At 36.4% G+C, this 27,767-nt stretch overlaps 1 protein-coding gene across 1 annotated transcript in view; it reads right to left on the reverse strand.

The window, feature by feature from the left end:
• Nucleotides 1-547: 547 nt before the first annotated feature.
• ROBO1 (roundabout guidance receptor 1) overlaps nt 548-27,767 on the reverse strand; it is a 1,245,354-nt gene continuing 1,218,134 nt past the window's right edge. Inside the window, exons 28-32 of the mRNA XM_049858153.1 lie at nt 22,126-22,532; nt 18,170-18,322; nt 10,204-10,512; nt 3,432-3,628; nt 548-2,209 (exon numbers count right to left, since the gene is read on the reverse strand). Of these exons, the coding sequence (XP_049714110.1) occupies nt 2,195-2,209; nt 3,432-3,628; nt 10,204-10,512; nt 18,170-18,322; nt 22,126-22,532 (1,081 nt within the window). The 3' untranslated portion in view covers nt 548-2,194. The remainder of the gene's footprint in view (nt 2,210-3,431; nt 3,629-10,203; nt 10,513-18,169; nt 18,323-22,125; nt 22,533-27,767) is intronic.

Raw genomic sequence — 27,767 nt, forward strand, 5'->3', positions numbered from 1 at the left:
TCCTCTCCTATCCAAAGTTGAATATTTTTATTGATGACTTTAATGAACAATGAAACTGAATGATGAAAGGTATTGCATTGTTATAATTTTACATGAATTTGTAACAAAGAAAGCAGATAGTTTCTGAGAAACATTTTGGATTTATATAATTTACTTGTTGACAGATCATGGGTCATCCGATTCATTCGAGATGAATCCTGGTTATTTTAGAATTGGTAAACTGAAATTAAGATACACATACATAAAAATTTTAGTCAGCCTTAATATTAAAGAGTTTCTCTCTGATCAAGCGACTAACATTTAGGTTTTGATTCATCTGACATCTTTTATTTCAGAGGAGCAAAATAAGAATGTTTCCTCACAAGTAAAACCTGGTTGTTCAGGAAACTAATTAGAAATTTTTATTTATCTTGTAATGTATTGGTGAAATGTTAAGACAACAAGACTTTGTGATTAAATGGAATAAATTTGATCAGCACACAATGAAAAAAAAAAGAAATCAACACAAGGAAGAATGAGAACATTTTTAATAAATAATGTGACAAAATTACTTTTCTGATTATTGGATTCTCAGTATGCAAAATTATGGCTAAAAATAAGAGGCTTCTTACATGAACATAATGAAAACATTAATCACATGGATTGTTCCCTTAGTACTGAACAGCTTTTCTATGTAACTTTTTCAAATTATCTAAATGAACACATTTAGTTTTTGGTGAACACCAGCCTTTTTTTTTTGTGGTTCAGTTTTGTTTGGCTTTGTTTTCCAGTGGGGCCAGGCCTCATATCTGTGTATGAATAAATGTACATTTTTTTCTTCAAATAGCACCAATTATAAAGTCAATGAAATTTATATAATGACAAAAAAAAAGGATCATAAAAATCTACAGTCAGAGGGTATCATTTGGCAATTCAAAGCAAGTAATGCCTCTATTTGCACTTCTAAGACAATCTTGTAAGTTTGACTTCGGCCAAAACAAACTTGAACTTTTTTTTTTTTTTCCTTTAAGTCCAGGAAAAGTAAGAACCATTCGGGTTATGGACCACAATAAGTATGCACGTTACTTCACCATCTGTCATCATTCAAATATTCCAAATACAAACATACAGCATTAACAAAACAGGTTAAAAACGCTTCTCAACATTTTTTCAATAAGACAAAAAAGGTTAATAGTTACAATGGTTTACAAATAAAAGTTTAGTGATTGTGCTTTTAAAACCAAAAAATAAAAAAAAAAAAGATTAAAAACAGTGCATTACAAAAACAAAAATCAAAGAAACTTCCTTAAGCGGCACTTCTGAAAGGTGAACTGACACTACCAGAAGAAATTTGGGCCAGTTAAGATAGGGATGTCCTTATTCAATTGGGCATTAAAAACATCCATTTGCTTGTAATACGCATTTATAATTGCTTTTTGATTGAAAAATAGAGCAAAGTTTTTGCTAAGCTTACTTATGACAATGACTAGATAACCAGAGATCCAACTGGCTTACCCCTACTTATGCAAAAGTACATTTCCAATAAGAATACACTTCAATGAGTGAAATGAACACAAAATAAAGTACCACCGGGGTCTGCAAGGAGTATATATTTACAATGTGTTCTACCCCGTTAAAATCGGTGGCGGTGGTTCTGCGTTTGCTGTGTTTTTTAGCTTTTCCCAGCAAAGGGTGGTAGGAAAGAGCAATTTTTTTTTTTTTTAAAAATCATGTTAAAAATGAAGCATGTTTTAATTTGCTTTAGCACTTGGTTATAGAAAGATTATACTTTAAGAGCCCTTGGCATGAGGTTGATTGATCAACTTTGTGTCTTTGATCAATATTTTGCTGTAAAGTATCTAAGCAGTGCAATGCCATATCTCAGGGGCAAAATGCAAAAGAACTGTTTTGTTCTCTCCTGCTGGCCAATGACTGAAGCATAGAATCAAAAAACTTCCCTTGCTGGCAGTAAGGAATGATGGTGTGTTCCAACAGCAAGGGAGGGTTAGGGAGGTTCTTTAGGGACAGGGAGCAAACAACAACAATAAAACCCCAATAAAATCTTTAAAAAGGGTATTCCAATAAGAGGAATAAAAACGACAATTTGTACACTCGGATTGCACTGAACATTTTATCTGGCATCACGTGTCATCAGACAAGAGGCATCTTGAGTGATCATTTTCACATTAGATTTCGCAAGCCTCTGTGGTTGTCTTCAGCTTTCAGTTTCCTGTAAGAGATGAATTATTCATTTTTAAAATCTTAGAGCATTATCTTTTATACATCTAGTCTTACAACTTAATGAATGTGTTTTCTCATTCCTTTGCTGGCATATGTTGGTAAGTGCTCATGGCAACTAATTCGTTAGTCAACCTCATTTGCTTCTGATATCCTGTCCAACAGTTTCTAATAAGTACCAAACTGTGTTCCCCACGGTGCCTCGGTATCAGGAGGTGGGGTACAGGAGAGGGAGGAGGAGGAAGCCCTAAATTCTCTACCTGCCCTCTGCCCCACTCACCACTCAACTTTATAGCTTGAGGTTTACTGATTTTGTATATTGTTATTATCTGTAATGATTTTTCTTTCCCCAAAATTGTTCTTAAAAAAATTTTTTTTTGAACAACAACTTTTACAACAGTGCTTGCAGAAGGAAAGCCATCTTATTTCAAATCTGAAAATCAAAAACATCAGGCTTCATAGAGAATTCAACTAGATATAATTGCTTATCATTTTTCATCTTCTAGTTAAAAAAACTATAATCTACCACTTATTTAACAATCTGCTTAGATTAAATATATTTGTAAGAAGACAAGTTTGTCCTCAACATGTTTCTTATTAAATGGAGAAAATATAATCTTGAAAAAATAGGAGGTTACTATGTAATACATGGATATAGTTTACTGCCAACTATATCTTGTATCACTAGGTATAGACTCTAACCAGGGAGTATATCTTTGGCTCAGAAGGTTTTCTCCATCTGGGAAGGTCAGTGTCAAAGACCAAGTTTACTTTTTCAGAGGAGTGAAGGTTGGCCAAATCGACCAAACTGACCCTGTTAATCACTGGGGTGACAGAAAATACAGGGAGAACACCCTCGTTCAAATCATATAATTCTGTCACCTTATTCAATTTTCATAATCAACTACAACACTGTGAATTATAATTTATCTAGATCAGGAACTCTTGTTTTGTAACAAGTATGCCATACCGATTTCTATTTCTTTATCTTAAAATCTATACCTGAATATGAACCCTAGGTCAGCAATAAAAGTTATAAACATTTAAAACTTTGGAAACCATTTCAAGAAAACCAGTAAGTCCTCAGGATTTCAGTTTCTACCATCACTGACATCAGGGTACTGAAAAGTTTATGATGAAAGTCCCTAACTTTGAGGCTCATAACAACTAGAGTCCATTGTGGGAAAACTCAGAGGGAAGAAAATCATTATTACCTCTAGTTCTTCATTATTATCTTCTCCTCTTTCATAACCTCCGAGAACTTGCATTTCTGCAATGTTTCTTCGACCTACATTTGCTTGTTCTCTTTGTCTGCTTCCTGATCCTCTAGATGACATTGAGCTTGAGGAACTGGGATCTCTGGGATTATTTGATGTTGGAAAAGTAGGTCTACAGTAGGGTAGGATATCCTCTGTGTAATGAAATATAACAAATGCATGTGAACATCATAGTATACTTTCACAGTGTAATGCACCAAGTGTCTAGCTAAAATTCTGAATAGAGAAATGTAAGTAGTTTTTAGAGGAATAACTGAGGACATTATTTTATAAGCATAATAAATAATGCTGCATTGTCTTTAGAATGAGTCCCAGGTAGTGCAAACAGTTAAGTGCTTGGCTAGTAACTGAAAGGCTCGCAGCTCAAATCCACCCTTGGAAGAAAGGCCTGGAAGTCTACTTCTGAAAACTCACAGCTATGAAAAACCCTACAGAGCACAGTTCTACTCTGACACAGACTGTGCTGCCATGAGTCAGAAACGACTCAACAGCAACTAGCCTGGTTTGAGTTTGGCCTTTGGAATATGAAAATAACAAGCCTCACTGTTTTCCTAGTAGTGATAAGGGATTTAAACTGATTCTACTCATAAGCTCTTGTCCACTTCAAACTCATTTGGGATCAATATCGTTAATGGACAGACCTAGAGTAAGACTTGGCTTTGAGTTTTATCATTCACTATTTTTATGTCACTATACAGGAGCCCTGTTGGCACAGTGGCTAAGTGCTCGGCTGCTAGCTGAAAGGTCAATGGTTCGAACCTACCAGATGCTCCACAGGATAAAGTTGTGGCAGTTGGCTTCTGTAACAGAAGCCCTATGGGACAGTTCTACTCTGTCCTATAGCGTTGCTATGAGTCAGAATCAACTCAGTGGCAACGAGTTATGTGATTATGCACTCTCAGGTTATTTGAGGCTTCAGTTTTCACTGTTCTAAAAATGTGAAAATAATATCTGTATCTGGACAAACTTCTAATGTTGATATAAAAAATACATGAGATAGTGAAATCTCTATGTAAACTGTAAAGGCTTATTACAGAGAATTAGTAGAAACTAAGATCACTCTCCTAAAACTACTGAAAAAGAGCCAAGCCTGGCTTCACTACCCAGATACCAAGAAGCCAGCTACCATTTCAACATCTAATTTACATGGTGGAACCTCGACTGTCTTAAGCTTGCCATCATTGCTGGCATCCGAACACAAGCCATTCTAGGTAACACTCGGCTCTTGAATTTCTATCTCCATGTGAAAACTATTTATTACATTGGGCACTGCTACTTCTCCAAAGTCCACTCTTTCCACTGGACACTAAACATAAAAAACGAACTCTTCTACATGCTTTTTTCCCACCCATACACACACTCTATGTTAGAGCAGTTTTAGGTTTACAGAAAAATTGCACAGAAAATACAGAGTTCCCATATATCCCTCTCCCCTCTGCACACATATTTTCCTATTATTAATATGTTGAATTTGTATGGTACATAGGGTTATAATTTGATGAACCAATATCAATACATTATTATGGATAAAATCCACAGTTTTCATGAGGGTTCATTCTTTGTGTTGTACAGTTCTACAGGTTTTGACAAATGCATGATGTCATACGTTCATTATACATTTTTTTTTTTCCTTCAAGTGGCTCCACTACTATCCATATTGCCTAAATGTAATCTGATTTCCCCTGAAGTGCTCTCCAGTGGGGTGGTAGGAAAGAAGGCCTGCCTCTAGCTCACAAATGCCTCTAGCTCCACCCTTGCACAAAAACCTTCCCCTGTGAGGCCCAAATTATGTAATCTGGCATCTACCTATGCAAATCTGTACAGCTACTATGTAATCTGTATATATCTCCTTGACGGTACCTTGTTCCTTCCCCTCCACTTAACACAACTTTCACTGCTGATCCACAGTTCTGGCTCAAAGGGGACTTCACAGTCTATGCGGATGACAGCTCCTGCACCCTAGCTTCATAGCCCTTGGTCTCCTGTGATCTTCACCTTATGTCTACTCTTCTTTCCCTGTTTCATCAACTTTTTTCTATTAGCTTTAGTATTTTTGTAACATGATAAAATCTCTCTCTTCGTAAAGACTTTCCCTTTAAGCCTATACTTGACATGAATCAATCCCTCCATTCTCTACTTTCGGCTTGTAAAGCCTCTTGAAAAGCAATTTGGAGTCCATACTGGTAGTCACAACTCCCATTAACTCTGCCTCCCAGTGAAATGTACTTGTGTCCACGTTACTCCAAAAACCTGAGAATATTCATTGTTGCCCTTGTTATTGCTAACTATTTTTCTGTCTTTATGACTCAGGGCCTCTCACTTTCCCTAATCTGAAAACCACTATCAATTTAAACACTGCAACTCTCTCAGCTTCTGGTTTTCCTTCCTTCCTGGCCAGTCTCCTCTGGAATCTTCTTACGTAGTCTCTTACATGTTGATGTCCTCTAGGATCCCACTATCAGCCCACTGTTTTATTTTTTAAAATTTCCACTCAACGCAGATGATTTCATTCATTTTCATAGATGGTAAGCTTGACTAAAATTTAAATGACATAAGGGCAGGTATTCTTGTCTGCTTTGTGCAATGATACATTCTCCCCATTAACCAAAAAAAAAAAAAAAAAAAAAACCCAAACCTGTTGCCACCAAGTAGATTCCAACTCATAGCAACACGACAGGACAAAGCAGAACTGCCCCATACAGTTTCCAAGGAGTGGCTGGTGGATTCTAACTCTTAAGCACTTCAGCTCTTAACCATTGCACCACCAGGGTTCCGTGATATACTCCCCGCTTGACATACAACAGGTCATCAACAAATTGTTTTGAGTGAAAGAATGAATGACTTCAAATACCATTTGCATTATGATCAATCACTAATTTATATTTCTACTTCCTGAACTCTGCTCTGAATTTTAGGCTCCTTCAGGTTTTTTTTTTTTTTTCAGGTAGCCCAAATGAATACCTCCTCTGAAATGTTCTAAATTGACTTCATCATGCATTCCTGTTCCCCTGAGATTTCTTCTCCCTCTGTTCACGACAGCACTAATCATTAGGATACCCGAGATTTAAGGAAAAAAAAAAAAAAGGAATTATTTTAGATACTTCCCTCTCATTCAGCAATCTTCCTATATCTTATAAGCGTACCCTTTCCACACACTCATTCAAACATTCCAGAGGTAATGTTAATTTTAAGTGAAAGTTTTCTTGAACTTTCCTACGCAACCATCCGGGTTCCCTTAGCCTGATTTACTGTCTCTTCATCTCTTCTCTGGGGGTTGCTAAACCATCTACACTCAGCCACCTCCCTCTGATCCCTGTCATGTGCAGAACAGATCTACTTTACATGGTATATAGGCCTTCTAAAATGTACCTCTAAATTTACCTCAAGAGCATCATTTTTGGTCACCTTTATTATCTAGTAATACTAAATTCTTATGGTTTCCCCAGTGTATCTTAAAGCTTTTCAAACTGATTTCTCTGCTGGAACAGTCATCTCCTTTTCTCACCCAAACTAAATTCCATTCATCTTGAACACTCAGCTTTTGTGTCAATTTCACCAGGAAAGATCCAGAAGTATTTCCTGACATTGTCCCTCCCAAAAGACTGGGCTAATTGTCTCTCCTCTGAACTGTCAAGTTATCATGGCATCCTGAAGGTTATACAGATTATGAAAATATCTGTGAATCTATAGATTATCTGTCTCCCTCTCTGGCTACAGCCTCCTTGAGGTCAAGGTTCATGCTTACTCATGAATCTCAGGACTTAGTACAATCTTTAATAACACAGTAGGTGGTTGATATATGTAGAAATAAATTAAACTAATTGAGGTAAATGTCAGGAAAAGATCATTCAAGTCTAAAATACTACTCTCTTTAATTAAAAATAACCATTAATTAAAAATAACACATAAATTTCAGGGTGCCTCTTTCATTAGAAATGTAAATTGAATTATGAAGCTGAGACTGAAATAGCAGTGTCTAGAAATGATAATTTAATGACACATACACACAAGGTTATGGTTCAAGTAAGGATGTGGAAAAAAGGAAGACATAAAATAGTAACTTGTCAGTGTATCTCAGTGCTTTCTATGGAATAGGGTTCCTTATTTCTAGATTAATGGTTCCAGTCTTAGTTCTTTAGTTGGCATATCTTTATAACACAAAAACAATTTATTAAGTTTCTGAGGATTGATAATAACATTTCATCTTATTGTTTTGATTCTGCATATACCAAGATCTTTCCCAGTTTGTAAAATTTTCTACTGAAGAATTCCACCTACTTTGGAGGAAGCCTGTGAGCAGGAAATAGGTCCATATTTTCAGGTCTGATATCAACTCTATAATCAAAGTCATGACATTCTATTTATGAACCACCACTTGGAATAGAGTTAGAAGTTGAAAACCATATCAACTTTGGTTTAACTGATAAAAGGCAGTTAAGTTTTTCAAACTTTGGGTTGTGGTGATGTCACGAAGCAGTTTCTGGTAACACAGTGAAGGCATCTCTCCAAAATGTACAGCTTTACTGGCTACTTCACTATTGCGTCCATGCCTGGATTAGGAAGGAGTTCAGGCTTCAGTCATCCTCTACGTTGATAAGAAGTTAGTTAGTAACCAGATGCCCATAATAAACAGAATAATATTAAAGTACAGAATGATTTATTCCCCTATCACTCTTTCTGGCTGCTCTTCTTAAATGGTTTCTTCTCCTAGAGCAATGTTCTAGAAAAATATTTCAATCCTCTATCCTAAAACATTTCCTTTGATTCTACCTTCTTGTCAAACCATATCCCAGATCCAACCTTCTGAAATGAACCTTCTGTTCATCATTTCCCTTAAACAATTTCCATTCACTTTTCAACCCCCTGCAATTTGACTTCTATGCTAATATACTAAAAACAGTTATTTTGATTACCACCAACAATAAACACATTGGTAACTCCTTGTCTTTCTTTCTGGGTCCAAATTCAACTCTTGCCTCTGTGGTATTTTATATCTCTTTCTACCTTAAAATTTCCTCCTCTATTCTTTCTTGAACACTGTTTTCTCTAGCTTGGATATTCTGATTACCATATTTTTATGCAAATAATACAGGCATTGTATTTATTTTTTGCCGATCGCTTAACCACCCTCCCTCCCATTTTCTTAAGCTTGCTGTGCCACGCGTTATATGCGTGAGCACGTTATTTACATGGATGCATTATTTGCAAAAAAAAAATACAGTATTTTTATTTCTCTATGTGGATCTACCTCAGCTCCTTTTATAGAATGTTTTCGTATGCCTGCTCTTTCAATATAATCGCCTGTAACTAGTGGTGTGCTGAAGCCTGCTTGTACAATCTCACAGGAACCGAGGTTCTCTTTTCAACTCCATATTCACTGACTCTATATTTGTAGCTTGAAATCAGCCATGGTGAGAGCATTTACACCGTAGGAACAGGTAAATGGGTACAAATCAGGGTTTTGTTTTGTTTTTAACTCCCAGACAGCTGACTGGTAAAACTTTACCAGAATGTTACTGCTGATAATTTAGCCTTTGTGATTCACACAATCACCTGTACTGCTGGTTCTTAAACCCACTTCTCAAACCTTTCTTCAGATCTTTAAACCCAATTCTTTAAATATTTATTGATTTTCTTCACATCAGTGCTTATGTTAACACTTTAATTCATTCACAATGGAAATGGTTTCCTCCATTTTTTTAAAAAAATTGTGAATATATATATATATAACAAAACATTTGCCATTTAACATTTTTTACACGTTCGATTCACTGACATTAATTGCATTCATCGTGTTGTGCAACCATCACCACAATCTGTTTCCAAATTTTTGAAATCTACCCTTTTCCCTGTGGTTTTTTTTTTTTTTTTGTCCTGCATTGGTCAACACAAGTGTGTTCCACTAGTTATTCAGGGTCACTAGTCAACATTTGAGTAACTTTTCTTTTTAACTCCATTATTTCGTTTTACCTTTTTACATTCAATTAATCTCCAAGTCTTACTGGGTCTATCTGAAATATTTGTGCAAGCTGTTCTCTCATTCATTCACGTCACCATTTTAATTCAGTATTTTTGTACTTTATTCCTAGCTTAATTTGCTACTTTCATCTACTGATTTCCAGTATCTTTCTTCACTGTACAGTGTTGCCCATAATTTTTCTAAAACACAGATCTGCTAAAAATTGTCTGATGGCTCACCGCTGCCTATATCCCTGACTCTTTAGAATAGCATTGCAAGTCTTTCTGATCCAGCCTCAATGAACTTTTCAGTTGTATCTTTTACTAACATTCCTAGCCCCCTGCATCCTATTCACCACCCAAAATGAAAACTAGGGCTCACCAAACACTCACTTTCACATTTTCATATCTTTTCTCAACCTAAGTCCCATATCTGATATTCCCTTCTCCCTATTTAGCCTGTTAAAATCAGGCTTTTCCTTTAAAGTTCAAATCAATTAGCACCTATCCAGGAAAGTCTTGTATAATGTCACCCACTGGCATGAGCTGTATTAAAATTATCTGGGTACATTCCTGTTTCTCCATCATTACAGAGCAAACTTTTAATCTTACGACTTTTCACATGACCCTATAAAGCCCGGCAGTGCTCCCTGTAAACATATGTTCAATCTGTATTTACATACTGCTTGAATAAGTGAGTAAGTCGGGGAATCGACTCGACGGCAGTGGCAGTGGGTGAATAAGTGAGTACCTTGGATGAGATGAGTCTTTGCTGGTGGAAGGTCTCGTTTTGCTGCCTTGTTTCCTCGTCCTTTCCCATCATTTTGCTGTTCTTGTGCTTCTCTAAGATCACCTGGATTTGTTCGCATGTCAGCAACTTGTCTTCCATCCAATACTTCTCTCCCCTTGTAGCTGCCTCCTTTTCGATCTGATGACCTGTCTGTTCTTGCTTCTACAGGAGGGAGTTTTGGCACCATTACAGGCCGCACCTCCAGTTGTGCCTTGGATTGAACAGTGGGTGATTTTATAGCAGGTGGTGGCACCGGAGGGGGTGGAAGATCTAAAAAGAAATATTGTAAATATTGTAAATGTCTGACACTTACAAAATTGTCAAATATTATGATGATCACTGGAGTTATATTCAACTGTGAGACAGGAATAACTTCAATGGACTAGAACACCTGAAGGCAAATAAGGAATAAGAGGGCTGTTATGGATTGAATTAAAAATAGATGTCAAAATCCTGGCCCCAGGTACTTGTGAGCATGACCTTGTTTGGAAACAGTCTTTGAAGCTGTTATCAGTTAAATTAACATGAGGTCATACTGGAGTAGAGTAGGTTATAATCCAGCATAGAGTGGTGTCCTTATAAAAGACAGTAAGAGACACAGACACAGAGGCACAGAAAGAAGATGGTCATGTGAAGATGGTGGCAGAGATTGGAGTGACCTACAAGCCAAGGAACTACAAAATCAGATCACCAGCTATCGCCAGAATCTAGGAAAGAGGCATGGAACCATTTCTTCCTTAGAAGAAATCAACATGGCTGATGCCCTGATTTTTAACTTCTGTCCGGAAACACTGGTGGCATAGTGGTTAAGTGCTATGGCTGCTAACCAAAAGGTCAGCAGTTTGAATCCACCAGGCACTCCTTGGAAACCCTATGTGGCAGTTCTACTCTGTCCTACAGGGTCACTATGAGTCGGAATCGACTGGACGGCAGTGGGTTTGGTTTTTTTTTTTTTTTATCCTTCAGAAGTGTGAGACAACACACTTCTGTTATTAGAAGCCACCGAAATTATGGTACTTCATTATGGTAGCTCCAGAAAACTAATACAAAGGCCCCCAATTTTAATGCACTCTCTTGGTTATCTAGCACAGAACCATTAAGTCATAGAGCTGGAATTTAGAGATTATCTAGTCTTGGGATAGCTAAAACTGGGCATATGTGCTGTAGCTTCCTCTGCCCCCCAACGATGGCTGCCCTTACTAATTGATTTCAGCATAATGTTGCTGTTGCCAGATGTAAACCCTTACTTCTTCAGACAGCCACTTCAAATTGATTGAAGTTGGCACTTGAGTTGAGACCTATTTGTCATCTTTGATCTAGCCTAAATCCCTTTTCATTTTGTAGATAAGGAAGCTCAAGCACATAGGCCTTAAATTATTTCTCAGTTTCAAAGTTAGATATAATCAGAACCAGGACTAATACCCTTAGATGCCTAATGTTTCCTTTAATGTTCTTTATGCCATTTCCTTCTATCACATGGTGGTTTACAATCCACCATCCATGATGGGATCTCTCTACTCCATAAATGCACCCAGAGTTTTTAGACCAGGTAATCACTATAATCACTAGAATAAATATGGATCAAGTTTTTACAATATATGATAATATATGTATGTATATCTGTATGAATATATGAATGCATTTATGTACATATATACATAACATGTTATAATATACATTATGTAATATTTACTACATAATATAATATCTTTATAATTTAATATACTATAGAAATATTTAAGAATGACATTAGACATAAAATTTGATATCTAGAAAATTTATTTTCATCAAATGGTGCTATCTTATACAGTGACCCTTATGTACACTCCAGGGAGAAGAGAAATAATATTTGGTAAGTTAGTGAAAGAATGAGTAGGTTCTATTTTCATACTGTTCTGGCTTTAGTATGAAGGATGGATTTAAAAAGCAGGCTTGACTCCAACAGACCAAGAGGTTATTTTAAGAAATAGTTTGGGTGAGTACAGATGAAAGTATAACGGTGGTTTATGGGATGGAGAGAAGCTGTGTTTGACAGAAATAAAGGAAGTAAAAATCAATATTATTAATATAACTGATCAATAGAATATGAGGGGTGGGAAAAGAAGGAATCTAAGATGACTTTTAGGGTTTTTGCTGTAGTTGACTATGCAGATGATAGATATAGAATGCAGGAATGAGGAAGAGATGGTTTGCAAAGGAAGAGAATATGTTCAGATTTAGAAAAGTGAATGGGAGGGACCTTTTGTTTATCCAGGTAGATGCCCAGCGGAAAGTTATACATAAAATCAGAATTTCAAGAGAAATCAAAACCAAAGATACAGTGATTTGGAAATTATCAGCATAGTTATATTTTTTAACGGCATCTTCAGGAATGGCAATGTTTTCACGTTTGTACGGTAATATCTATGTGATAGAATATGTCACTGACAAATCATTTATAAAAACCTATTGCTTATTATGTAAAATTACCCTTAAGTTTTCAAAAAATAAATTCATATAAAAAAAAACTCAAAAGGACGTAACAGTTCAAACTGGAAAGCATGGCCCCACATGTCTCTTCAGTTCCATGTCAAATCCTCACTAAAGATGATTTGGAAGAAATTAGTTTGAATAGTTTCCCATACATCATTCTAGAAAAAGTTTACATACAAAAAGCAGGCTGGCAATTCATGTAACTCCAGGGTGTAACACTTATATCATCAGCCATGTAAATGGCCATATCTGGGAATGTCCATTTTACCTGCCTGCTCAGTCGTAAGTGGTCGTCTGACAAAATGTACCACACACAAATCTACATCCTTCCTTCTTTATGAACATAAATGACACTGCATTTTTTCTCACCTCCCGGTGTAATTGTATACATTTCCATATAAGTGTATACCGATCTATCTCTTCCTTTGAAAAGGTTCCATAGTATTCTGTTTTACAGATATATGATTATTTATTTAGCCAGTCCCTACTAAGGAATACTTCAGTTCTTTTCAGAAATTTTGCTATTATTAAAAATGATTCTTTGACTTTCATTTATGCATGAATGAGAAACTCTTGCATATTAAAATTACATCTTGAAAATTTTTACCACAATAGCAAATTAAAAGTCCCAGGAAGCACTCAGCTTTAAACTAGTGTTACACACACACACACACACAGTTTGAAACTCATGATTTTAAATTGGGCATAATTCACATATCATGAATTCACCCTTCTAAAGTGTACAGTTCAATGATCGTTAGTGTATTTACAAGGTTGTACAGCCATCACCACTGTCTAATTCCAAGACATTTTAACACTCCAAAAAGGGACCCATGTCCATTAGCAGTCACTTCCCATCCCCTGGTAACCACTAACCTTTCTATCTCTACAGATTGGCCTATTCTGGACATATCAAATAAATGAAATCATATAATATGTGGCCTTTGTGTCTGCCATTTTCACTTTCATTCCTATTTTTTTAAAGAATGTATCTGTTTTTGTACTATACACAGTCATAAATTTTTTGTGAAACTTACTCTCTTTTGACATTATGTATTAAAAGTAAGGCATTAGAGTTTATTACATGGTCTTTAAAAGCAGAGCACTGGAGTTGCTATCTTAGTACCAGCGATTTTAAGGCCCTATTGTCATAAAAGCCACAAAGTGGTCAAACTTTAACTTGTATTTTTTTTTTTGGTTAGTTTTTATAGCTCACCATGTTCTAGTTTCATAGTGTTAAAAAGCCTCAAAATTTTAGCTAAAATAGTGGCTGGAGTCACAGACAACAGCACTGATTTTTGCCCTGATTCCATAAAATCAAACGTCTTGTCTTATAATACTGTCACCAGCATATATTTTCCCTTTTTATTTACTACTTTCATGGATTTTTATAAAACAATACTTTTTTTTAAAGTACTATCTTCAGAGCCCTCCTTTATTTGAGTTAGAAAATGAGATCGTCAGAAGACAGACTGTACTGAGTGGCCTAAAGCCAAGAGACCCAAGGCTTAGCCTGGGACTGTCAAGAGGAGAAGCAATGTCTAACTCAGAGCGTACCTGGAAGCAGGAGTCAGTGACTGCTGGCTCACTTGGTACTGCAGATATAGATTATCAGGAAGCTTATGACTACCATTATCATCACAAAATATCTAGGCTTATCAGGATCAAAGCTGTCACTATCATAAGATTGATCATACACGTATCATAAGATCATACAAAGTCTGGGGAATATCTGACTCTCTAGACAAACTCTGTTACCAGAAGTTCTGTATTATCTATAACATAGGTAGAAAAGAAGAAGAGAAACCAATGGCAATTTCAAGAGTTCTAAACACCTATGTATAACCGTTCCTTTATCTGATTGACAAAGAGAGGGAAATGCTGGAAGATTTGATTTCTCACATAAACATATTACCAAGTAAATTCTTTCTTCTGCATTATAAAATAATTTCCAAATCAAGCCAGGGATTTACCATAGTACAAACAATTTTATATTTCATATACTGATACATAGTACTGTTACCCAGTTCATACCACTAATAGCTCAAATTGGATTTAACAGTGGGAACTGTGGACCTGTTATATATATCTGTAGACTCTGTCTTTATATAATCATATAAACATCCATTCCTTACACAGTAATGTCCAAATAACTGTATAATGCATATAAAGTAACTCATAAGAACATGTGCATGCAGGCAATTCCACAGGCATTAACTCGCTGTAGAGATCTAGCACTCTATTTATTTAAATGCTTAAAGTCCCAAGACCTAGTAATTAATGATAAATCAAGTCAAAATAACATCATTCCGTAGAGGGTGGTGAATTTATAATTTATGAAAAGTAGGGCTGAAGAAATAATCTAGATTTGGTTTTTAAATCAAGTATGTAAATGCATCGGAAGGGTTGAAAAGAGGGGGTGGGATGAATCTATTAGAAGGCCCTAGAAATGCACTTATGCTTGGCTTTAACTCGGTAAGATGCTGACTGATAAATATTCATATATTTTAATCTTATCCTTCATCTGAGTTAGACTTGTAAGCTGCAAATATTTTTAAAAAATTAATAAAAAATTAGAGTAGCACGAAGAAGTCTATTTTACACTGAGTATCCCCTGGATGTTTCTGAGGTCTAATATTTATCTACAAAGCAAGGTATGGCCAAAATGTCCAGGATGAGGGGCTGACTAACAAGGATCATACCAAATTACTCTTTATCAGTTCAGATATGGCTACTTTTTATCTTTCCTTATACAGTCTATGAAAATCCGCAAAAGAAATTCATAACTTGAACATTTATGAGGTAAACACGCTGTAAACTCAGGACTGATATACCATATTCTGAATACAGTTCCTATAGTCTATTGACAATAATCAAATTCATCAATCGCGGTTAATAAATTTTATCCATTAAATTACAAAAATGCCCCCTCCATGTCTTACTAATATGTTTAATTCACATATTAATAATTGGCAGCTCCTTACATTCTTTTCCTCTCTCCCTCTTTTTAAACAAATTGTCAAAATTATTTCTGCTATTGAGTCTCTTCATGAAATGTTCTCTGAATACTGACTCAAAACATGCAGTATAGTAATTTGAGAAAATGACTTCTGTTTCCACGTCAGAAGAACAGCTAGCAAGAGTATGTGTGTTGCTTTTATTTGGAGCATTAAGGACTGTCTGGATTTACATGATTTTAATTAATTAATATGCATTACTAGGTATATATAAAACAACACATAGCTTTTTTTTTTTCTACCTAACAGTAAGCATCTAGGATTAAATTCAAGACTGTGTATTACAATACGGTTAACTTAAAGATGGCTGGTTATCAAAATATTGAAGAGAAGTTAAAGCAATAATTTAAAACATCTTTAATCATTTCTCCATTTTACCTATTCTACAACTTAGAGAAAATAATTACTGCCTTCTATATTACAGCGGAGTCCTGGTGGTGCAGTGGTTAAGAGCTATGGCCTTAACCAAAACGTCAGCTGTTCAAATCCACCAGCTGCTCCTTGGAAACTCTATGGGGTGGCTCTACTCTGTCCTACAGGGTCGCTACGAGTCAGAATTGACTTGATGGCAATGGGTTTTTTATTTTTTGAGTATATTACAGTAAGTAATTTTGCACATTCACTTTTGTGTAATAAACAATTAGAAATCTAAATAGTATTTCAAATTATCTTTTTGACTTTACACATAGTTCAATATATTCCTCTGTTATTACTGAAATTAATTGAAAAAATAGCTGGGTGCTTCATCATTCAGTTTAACCGTTATTATTCAGGGATTAGTTAGAATTTGTATTTAATTACTGAACACACTGAAATAAGTACTGCAGAATGCGGGACCATAAATACAGATCCCAGCAATCAAGGGTAGAGTGATTTGTAACTGTGATGCTATGCTGCTTAACTTGGCATGTTTACATTATTTAAAGCATTTTTTAAAAAGCCTCACTGAATGCGTCAACCCCCTTAAAACAAATATAAATAAATGGCGGAAAGACCTACGCAATGCTTTAGGCCAGACTTTCTCCCTTATGTATTCAACCTAGATGTGTTTACATCAAGATTAGATGTTTGGCCAGTTTGTTTGTTTTTTTATTTTCAGTTAGGAGCACTCTCTTCCAGATAACAAAAACAGCTATAAAACTTGTAAAATGCCATTCCAGGGGTCCCATAAATGTAAAATTACCAGGAGAGTTTGGGGGATTTACACCTAGTGTTTGTCCCTTCACAGAAGCAAACACGCACAAAGCCACTGTAATAACCCTTCAAAATCTGATAATATTCTGACAGCTCAGTTTCACTGACAAAAGAGTCCTGGGCAGAAGCCAGGAGGCCCAGGTGCGCTGTGTCATGCCAGCATTTAATGTAGTCTAATATCAGATAGATGCTAGTGAGAGAAAATACTCAGAATAAAGTACAGATAATAGCACGGACAGCCACTCATTGCAAAATTACTTGTGCTCATCACGCTGTGAGCTTTGTATTAAATTTTTCTGTCAAGTGGCAGGATCACAGGGAGAAGTGCCTTAGAAAACCCTCCTTGTAACCTTGGATAACGATCTATAATATTAGGCTTTCATATGATAATGGCAAATGACGCCCTTTTTGAAAAATTGCTGACTGGTAATGAAAGTCCTAATCAGATTGTGGTTACAGAGGACCAGGCGGTAGAGGATGGTGCCTGCGATATCCTTCTTGCCTCCACCCCTTTAGTGAATTTAGCCAACTTGACAAGATGGGTGAGTGTGAGAGAATTTATCTTACATGAATTTCCAACAAAGCCCTTGGGTTTTTTTTTTATAAAAGGAGAAGGTAGCAGTTTAATAAATGCTGGGCCACCTGAGGCACTTTCATTAAAGGCTTTCTCTAGACAACATCACAATGTTTGCATTATGCTTCTATGCTCCCTTGAGAATACGAGCCTGACCTCCTCAGCAAGAGTCAATACCCTATGTGAAGGCATGAAGATTATCCGATTTGCCTTTTGGTGCACGGAATAACTGTTTGTAACATTACTAGAGTTAGAATTAAAATTCAAACATATTTATTGTCTTCTATTTTTTTTATTTGAGTGCAAAATTGTACAGGAAAAACAAGAGGACACTTTGAAGGATTTATCAGCCAACCTGATGAAGGTTAATCCTGTGTCATTATTTCAATGATAGTAATGTCTATTTATGGAGAACTATAAAATAGCTTCTTAAAAATATTAAACGTATACATTGTTTTAGTTTATTAAATAACCAGCTTATTGGAAAATTGCAAAGATTAGAGATTTTTGACAAGAAATGGAGTGGCTCACTAGTATAAGTAATATGAGGCCTCTTGTAATGAATTTTTAATGTAATTTTTAATGTCAGTGGATGCATTTTCTAGTGATAAGAGAGCCAGGGCAAACAGGCAAGATCCATAGATGTTTTCATCCATTTCAATGGACTTACCATCTGTGTAAGCCTCTCTGCGCAGATGTCCTGGCTGGTGCTTTTGTTTCTTGGCTGGTCTGGCCTTCTGCATTACAGCAGCACTCATGTTGCTGTCCGTAGATACAGGACTTGTGGGTCTAGGGCACTGAGATGAGTGAAAATGTCGGCGGCCTGAGGAAAAAACATCAGAGCCAAACACATCAATGAATTATAATTAACAACAGGAACAATATATCAAAGCTAAAAATACCCTTAGTGTTTTTATTGTAAAAACCACCCCAGCTTTTTTTTTTAATGCTTACAATATTCTAGCAATAATAGTCTAAAAAATTTTCTCCTTACTCTTGAGTTACCTTTCTACTGGGAAAAAAAAAAAAAAATTCAGACTTTTTTTTTTTTTAAACTACAATCCTTTTATTCTGTTAAAAGTTTATGATACCTATTTATTAAAGAACCGTCCAATTATTTTTGCAATTAGCTTAACCTAAACGTTATGCTTAAACTGAACTATTAATTATATTTTTGCATAATATATTTATGAATGGAATGTCTGTTGCTTTCTCAAGGGAAAGAGCCAGAGTCTTTAAGACACATGTTCTAAGAAAGAACAGGACTAATTTTGCCTCCTTTACTTTAACTAAATATATATTTATGCTATCATTTCAAGGCAGACTCCCAATGCTTAATACATTCGTAGGTATTGCCTCTTCAAATAGCTGGAAATTGGTCTAGCTCACATATTTAGGCCTGTCAAAAATTAACGTACACCCCTTCTCTGTCTCAAGATATTTACTTGTTGGTTCTGGATACTTCACGTAAACCCTCCAAAGACTTCTAGTGGATTTTTTAAAAATAGAATTTACTTTTTGTTGTTGTTGTTTTTGTTATTGTTGGGAGTATATAGAGCAGAACATAATAGCAATTCAGCAGTCTGTAGATTCAATGATGTTGATTACACTCTTCGAGTTGTCCAACCCTTCTGACCGTCCTTTTCTCAGTTGTTCCTCCTCATTAACTTAAGCTCCCTGCCCCCTTCGTTTCCTATCTAATCTTTTGAGTTGCTGTTATCAGTTTGATCCCAAGTAGATAGATCTTAAAACAGCACAATGCTCAAGGTAGACATTCTTCACTAAACTATTATGTGGCTTTAAGAAGACTTCAGGGGATATTTTTGGCTGTAAGTTTACAGATCATCTTACTCCATAAGCAATATTTCTTTTGGTTTTCAGCAGTGGCAGAGGTAGTTTTTTGTTATTTGTTTTTGAAGGGACAATATTTTCAGGTATTACTGGTCATTGCATGTACTAATCAGGCATTGTGTATTTCTGTGCTCTCAAAAATTCCCTGAATGTCTTATATAGGCATTGTATTACAACAGGCACAACATATGTATTTAATGTATAATGGCAGTGAGATTGAATGGGCCTATGCTCAACCTTCATTGTTCTGGCTTCTAGAAATTCCAAAGCCACACATGCAGAACTTTACTGCTGTACCACAAGAAACTACAAACAGACTTAGACAATATGTCCTTTGGTTATAAACAGGAGAAACCACATATAGTTATGAAGTCAAGGCATTTAAAGATGCTAACTGAAGCATATTAAATAATAGACATTAATGCAGCCAAGTGAGACACAATGAGATTATTCATTCATATTAACTACAAAGTCACAGGACAAGCAGTGCCCTTTCCTGCAGAGAACAATTTAATAGGCAGAGGCCAATGCATGTTTGGTTCATTATGATTATGAGCCAAATGAAAACCAGGAGTGCCACTAAATTATAATATAATAAAATATTAAACCAAACTCTCTTTAGCTATGACAGCAACTATTACAATTAAAGTTACATAGCCATGAAAGTTGAGAATTAGGGCTGAGGCTGGGCCTATTCGTTCTACTGTGTAAGGCCATCCACTGATCATAGACCCTAAGGCACAAGGTCGTTTACAGATGAATTTTCAACTTTATTTCTACATTTCATTGACTTAATGAACTGAAACACACCCTTAATGCAATCTGAAAGCAGTAGTTTAAGATGCTTAATCTCACTTTTTTTTTAATAGAAAATTAAAAAACAAGGAGAAACAAAAGCTATATAAGAGTTAGATGTTATTTATTTATTGAGGGAGATATTTAAGTTTGCATAGTTATTTCTTTGTATTTAGTAGCTGCCAAAAAGGGAGTGGGGGGAATTTGGCTGAATTTCATAAACTGTAGGCCTGGCTGAAATAAATATACATTCTGTAACATATTATACATTCTAAAGAATAGGTTGGAAGATATTAAGACTTTTTTTTCTCCTGTAACACATTCTTACAAAGTAATGTATAGAAATGGCTTTATTCATGATGTAAGTTAAATTTTCTTTGAATATATTTTATACTGATAAAAAATAATAAATAACCCAATATGTGAAAAGAGCATGAAAAACTACTCACGTGATAATAAACTAAGAAAAATAAAACAACAAAATACCAAAGATTGATTTGTTGTTATAACGTTTTCTTTCTCTGAAATGCTTTTCTTTCTTGCTGACCACATCCTTTTTCTTGGGTAACAGAAATACGTATTATACCATATGTATACGATTATGAGTAAGTATGTTGTATTAATTCTACAGAAATGGAGGTCATGTAATAAATGTGATTTAAATTTAAAATTATTTTCTTCCTCATATTAGCTACTTTCCTAAAAGGGTTGAAAGGAGGAGCTAAGTAAAAATGGCTTAAAACCTGAGGACGGATATATGGCAGTTGAAAACGGGCTTATGGCAATGAAAAGGGAAAATACAAAGAAAAAAATAAGCATTTGAATTAATCTGTTCTCCCAATTTTTATATTAAAAAATGTCTACTTTAAATATTGAACATTTATGCTTAATAGATATGCTTATTAAAACATCCCTGATACTGTTGTTAGTAGACGGTGTAGTAACTCCTGGTGACCCCACGTGACAGAGCAGAACTGCCCCATGGGGTTTTCTAGGCTGTAATCTGTAGGGGAACAGATCACCAGGTCTTTCTCTCGAGGAGCCGCTGGCTGGGTTTGAACTGCCACCCTTTCAGTTAGCAGCCTAGTGATTAACTGTGCCACCAGGGTCTTTAAAACATCCTTTAACCTTCTCAATTAAATTTAATACATATTCTAATATGGGAGGACTTAAAGAGAATGGGGGTTGAGGAAAAATGGGTCATATTCTGATGGCTGAGTGTCCCACGCCTGGGTAGTTATGTATTTCTCCTAGAGAATTTTTAATTAAATGGAATTAGAGAACTACCACAATGAATTTTCTTTTGGTACCTTTCTACTTTTTAAAAGTATACTATAGATTGAATAACGTACACCTCATTCAATTGACATATGCATACCTAGAGACTTATATCAATTTAGGTGAAAATACATATATTTACTATATATGTATTTTATATTTGTGCTCTTTCTTTCTGTCTATATATAAATATACTATATTATATGTAACTGCTTTGACCATGCTGAAAATGAGGAGTCCTAGTTTTCAGGTAGGTTTCTATCACATTGCATCAAAAAAAAAACAAAAACAAAAAAAAACAAAACACTGCTGTGGAGTCGATTCTGACCCATAGTTAACCTGTAAGGGCACAGCAGAACTGTCCCATAGGGTTTCCAAGGGGCAGCTGGTGGATTTGCATTTCTGACCTTTTGTTTAGCAGCTAAGCTCTTAACTACTGCGCCACCACAGATCCCTTTATGTTACATAAGATTTATTAAATATAAATAAATAAATAAAATTTAGAAAGCCTTGTCAAGAACAAGGAAGAAATGAAACTCTGTTGGATTCTTGGACCTTGATTTCCTTAGGGAGTAAAACCAGAGACAGTAACAACAGTTGTATTTCATAATGGACACAAGATCACAGGAGATGATCAATGACTAACATATACACATGAAGAGTAATTTTCTTTCCCAGCTCGGTTAGAAGCACAGGACTCACCGGCAGCGTCCTGCATTTGACGTCGTGCCACTTTCAGACCTGCATACTCGGCTGCTGCTGCGACCGCCTGGGCAAAATCAGCATCGGTGAAGAAGGAGCCATCAGAAGAGCTAACACTGGAGCGTCCACTTGAAATGTTGTCCTCCTCTGAGGCTGAGCCCCAGCCATTGATCATGGACCCGGTGACAGAGCTCTCTAGGTCCCCGACACTGGAGGCAGGGGTCTGCTCAAGCCCGCGTAACAAAAGCCTTCTGGTTTGCATCTTGGCTACTTCCATGTCGGCTTCGTCTTCTTCCTCTTCTGGCGCATCCGTATCCATATCTGAGACAAGGGGTCCCGAAATGTAGCCGTAGGTATGCGGTGGGGAAATTGGCCGAGGGGGTGGAGGAGGGCTCACGGGCTGCCGTCTGCATGAAGAGGAACAAACAGGCTTGGCTCACTCAGCTTGTTAAGACACAAAAGGATAAGTTCACCAAGGAAATCACAAGCAAACTGGTTTGATCTTTCCTTCTGTTGAATTAATATGTTCAGAAAAAAAAACTGGAAGTCAGAGTATATCTAAATTTTACTTTGAGTTGTAAAAAATTTACCTGAAAATCAGAGGCTATGCTACCTTTTGATTCAAGTTTAACTGAAATGTACTCAGTTCTCTAACCATCTTATGTTTTAACATTTGGATTATATTCCATTTTAAAAAAGGGAAAGTAATAATTTTTTTTTTGGAAACATACACCTATGCATTTGTCCAAAACAGTGTGGAATATTATCGATAGCTTCTCATTCGCAAAGACAGCAGACATAGACCTGAAACAGACTACTCTATAAACATGTTTCTTTCCCTTTCCTTCATTCCTATTCCCGCCATTCCAAGCAAGTGGAGTCATATAGTATTTCATAGGTTTAAAAAGTATACATGCAGTATATGTCACATATTTCCTTTAGATTTTATTAAAATAAAAAGGTATGGTAACTATGCGCAAATTTTCTCTGAATTACTTGCTTCTCAGTTTCACTAACGGGTATTAGCTATTTTCATCTCTATTACTTTTATTGGTATTCCACTTACCTGTTTAACAAAAAGCTCAAAGGTATTTTTCCTGATGTCCTGGAACTAATTTAGGCCCACAGCTGAGCACAAAATGAATTAACATCTCACAATCTAAGTTCAAAGAGTTACCAATAACTGGTTCAACCACCTCTCCACAGACTGAGGGAACAACACACTAAAAAGTAACTGTTCTACTACCACCACTCATCACTACCACACACAGTATGTATAATATGACTGAGAAGGTACAGAGTGTTTGGACATTAGGGGAAAACAGGATATGGACAAAGCAGTTATTCCCAAAGGAGGAAAATGCCTAGAGAGTAACTACTAAATTTGGAGAATGCCTGCAAATAAAGGAAGATATACTGTGTTTACTACTTGAAAGACTGCTTAGTCAGTGAACTTGCTGAATCAGCCCCAGTGCTGGCTGAGCAACACTGAAGAGATGACTTAATTGGGGACTCTCAGCTGAAAAATTCCATGCTCCTGAGAGGATAGATTCCACGCAAGTCTGCCAAGCTGAGCACTGGTTTTGGAGGGTAAATAAGAATAGGGCCTAGCATCTCCTTGGGATAGCCACAGGCCGGGAAGCTAGGAGAGATATGGAATGAAGGGCATGGGCTGGCAGTCCATTTGCAGATGTGGCTAAATTGTTCAGGGCCTACAAATGCCTAGCAGTGCAGCCTCAGAGTGAAGCGTTCATCAGTGATGGGTTAGGTTGGAGCCAAACCCTTCTCCCACTCCTGTGATACTCATAGAGTATAACAATGAGACCGATTAGTCGTTAGGCCTAACCAAGGAGAAGACTGGATTCTTGTTCATTTTACCCTTTTTATTTGTTTGTTTTTTCTTTCCTGCCTTAGCATCTAGGAGAATGTACCTGGAAAAGGAGAAAGTGGGAGGTGTTAAAAGCAGAACATACCTCCCTTACTCTATGCAATCATAGCCACTGAATGCTGTAATCTGCAGGCATGTCTTGGAATGCATGATTAAATTTTTTTTTAATTAATAGGACTGGGTATTACATTAAGAGCAAACAAATTACAAAACAAATGTATGGGATCTGGCCAGGATCTAATAAGGGGCCTCCTCCAGAAAGGGAATGGGAAGTTCCACACCACACCACCATTTTTAGGGTGGGAATGGCAGTTGTTTGAGGAAAAAAAAATGCTTTGTGATTTTACCCCAATGAATTAAGACACTTTAATAAACTTTTTTTTTTTTTAAACACAAACCTAAAGCATTAAAAAATGAGTATAAAAATATAATTCAGTCATTTATTGAGCATCAACTTTGTAGCTAAGTATATTTTACTTGCTGAGGTAAGTATTTTGATTCTCATTTTACAGATGAGGATATGGAAATTCAGAGGAATTAAGGACCTTGCTGAAGTTCCCAAAGCTAGCAGGTTTCAAATCCAGAATTGAATCTAAAATTTGACTCAAAGGTTATGATCTTCCTTCTATGAACGCTATCATTACATATATATGGTTCTTCAATAGATAATGGATTCTTTTTCATTTTTGGGTGGTTTTTATGCATGTGTATGTGACACTGAAAGAACTATGAAGAATGTGCCAAAGCTGAAGTTATTTCAGAGAGTAAAATGGATAACTATTTCAAAATGCACTATGTTACACACAAGGAGCAAAACCATTGTTTCATTTGGAATGCAATAAAATACCAACTGAAAAGTCAATCTACAGTCTTTGTCAGCATGCACCTCCAAAACACTGTAAGAAACTTTTTTTTTTAAGTGATAATTGCTACGGTTTATTGAGCACTTAGTATGTGCTAGACCTGTGTAGAGGAAACCCTGGTGGCGTAGTGGTTAAGAGCTATGGCTGCTAACCAAAAGGTCGGCAGTTTGAATCTACCAGGCACTCCTTGGAAGCCCTATGGGGCAGTTCTACTCTGTCCTATAGGGTCGTTATGAGTCAGAACAGACCAACAACAACGGGTTTGATTGGTTTACGGGTAAACGTGTGTAGGAGTCCTGGTGATGCAGTGGTTGAGTCTGGCCGCTGACCAAGAAAGGTCCACAGTTCGAATCCACCAGCTGCTCCCTGTAAACCCTATGCGGGCAGTTTTACTCTGTTCTATAGGGTCGCTATGAGTCGGAATCAATTCAACAGCAGTGGGTTAGACCTGTGTAAGCTGTCTAATCCTTTTAATATCTCATTTTTGCCAAGAGGAAACCAAAGCTCAGGATGGCTAGGCAGTTAGTGCCAGGTCACACAGGAGGATTTCTGGCTTCTCTTTTCATTGGAAAACCAGGCTCTCAGCTCGCCTTTTGAGTAAGAAACTTCTTTTTCTTTATAGGTGTGCAAGACATTTTAGCACAAAGGGGAATATTTTGACCATCAATAAAGGGATGCTGAACGGCCAACTGCACTATGAAATGACACCAGCATTGTTGTGTTTGGGAAATTCACATTCTGTAGAACAAAAACGTCATGTTAAACAAGGGCTGGCTTTTAACTACTACCACCCCATGCAAATATTGAGGCAAGACAGAAAAATTTATTCAAACCATCTGTAAATAAGGCAAGCCCAGGGAATGTGTGATAAACATGTACAATTTGAGATATATAATATATTCTATTTGGAAACAAAAAGCCATTTCAAGATGCTGCACTCAAGTGAGACTTGCTGTAAATGAGCCTCAATGCTCTAGATTTTCCTCCCTGAGGGGTTTCAACATCTTCTGCAAGAACGCACAAGTCTATGACTACGAATCACAACACTCTAGGCGTCTGCAAAAATGACGCCTTCATAAATATGTTCAAGAGAAAAAAGAAACAGTGTCATTAGTTTAGGGAAGCAGGTATTTATACAGTTCACCACCGAGCATTTACTAGGTGGAAGTCAAAAGGGAGAAAATGTGTACCTTTGAGATTTGTTTCCAAAATGGATGTAGCATCAGTATTTTGTGTAATTAACCATTACACAGTTTATAAATAGACAGGGTATTTAATTTTCCTTTGCCTTTTTACTTTCTTTTCCTTCTAGCTATATCATATTCAATTTCTGTCTACATTAATAAAACACCAGGAAATGTATTACATAAATGAAAAATGATTTTTACTTTTCAGGAGAATTTTACTAAATCTCCTGGAGTAAATGCAACAGTGTAAATATGTTTCATTATATTATTTTCATAGATATTATCTGAAAAAAGAGAGAAAAGATTTCAATTATGTATGTAACTGATTTTAAACAAAAATATGCTAGGATCTCATTAATATGCCAAAGTCACAATTTCCTTGGCAATACAAGTCACAAATATTTACATAATTAAATGTTGCTATATTATAATGGTTTTTTTTGTCCAGTAATTTTTCCGTTAATGCAGCACAGTATATGTGCCCCTAATCAATAAACATAAACATAAGAGAAATAACGTGTATTCATTCTTACAACATTTACTGAACACGCACTACGCTGAAGACTACAAGATTCTGAGTTCAAAGAGCAAGAGCTCAGAATGCTTTATCCTTTAAGATCTGTAAGGGTTCAATCAGAAGGCCTATGTACGTAATGAAAGCTAAGTACGCATCAGATTGTGGCAGGCTGAATTTTGCAAAGATGCCCGTAACAATTTCTCCAATCCAAAATGGTCTTCTGGAATGTGATTTTGCCATTCTCCCACCAAGTGAGGGAGGTTATTTCCACCCCTTATTGAGTCTGTGTAGACCCTGTGACTGCTTTGAGCAATCGAATATGGCAGAAGTAAGGGTTTGCCAGGCTGGGGGTAGCTCTAAACTGGCCAGGCAACTTCCTCTTCCTGCCTTCTTCAAAGCCAGCTGCTACGTAAGAAGTGCTAATACCCAGTAGCCCCCCATGTTATGAGAAGCTCGGGCTATGTGCTGAGTCCCAGGAGGATGGGACACTATGTAGAAAGAGAGAGAAGGAGCACTGAGACATCAGACATACGAGTGAAGAAGCAAACTTGGAAATGAATCTTCTAACCCCAACAGTCCAGGTGAAATCACATGAACCTGAGATGAATCACAGAGCCAAGTCCTTAAGGAATTCCTGATCCATGATTGTAAGCAAAATTAAATGGTTGTTTTAGGTGACCACGTTTTGGAATTGTTTGCTAGTCAGCAGTAGAAAGAGGACTCAAACACTTTGTTAAAAATTCAGCTAAATAAAATAAATACAGCCCTTGCCTGAAGTGGCTTGTGGTCTAACTAAAACTATAGTCTAGTGGAGGAGAAAACAATTCATTAAATATGCAGTGACAGTGCAATGTTACTGAGTCAGCATGACAGAGGATGTGTTGCGGCAACACACAGAATTGGATCCCTATCACAGAGTTAGAATATCAGGGAAAGATTCTGTAAGAAGGACCTGCCATTTAATCTTAGTCCTAAAGGATGTATAGGAGTTAGATGTAAAAGGAGAAGGGGTAAGGGTGCTCACCACCAACCATCTGTTGTCATACTGTGGTGGCTTGTGTGTTGCTACGATGCTGGAAGCTATGCCACTAGTATTTCACATACCAATTAAGTCAACCATAGTGAACAAGTTTTCAGCAGAGCTTCCAGACTAAGACATACTAGGGAGAAAGGCCTGGCAATCTACT

The sequence above is a fragment of the Elephas maximus genome, chromosome 18 (genome assembly GCF_024166365.1).
Source record: "Elephas maximus indicus isolate mEleMax1 chromosome 18, mEleMax1 primary haplotype, whole genome shotgun sequence".
Lineage (NCBI taxonomy): Eukaryota > Metazoa > Chordata > Mammalia > Proboscidea > Elephantidae > Elephas > Elephas maximus.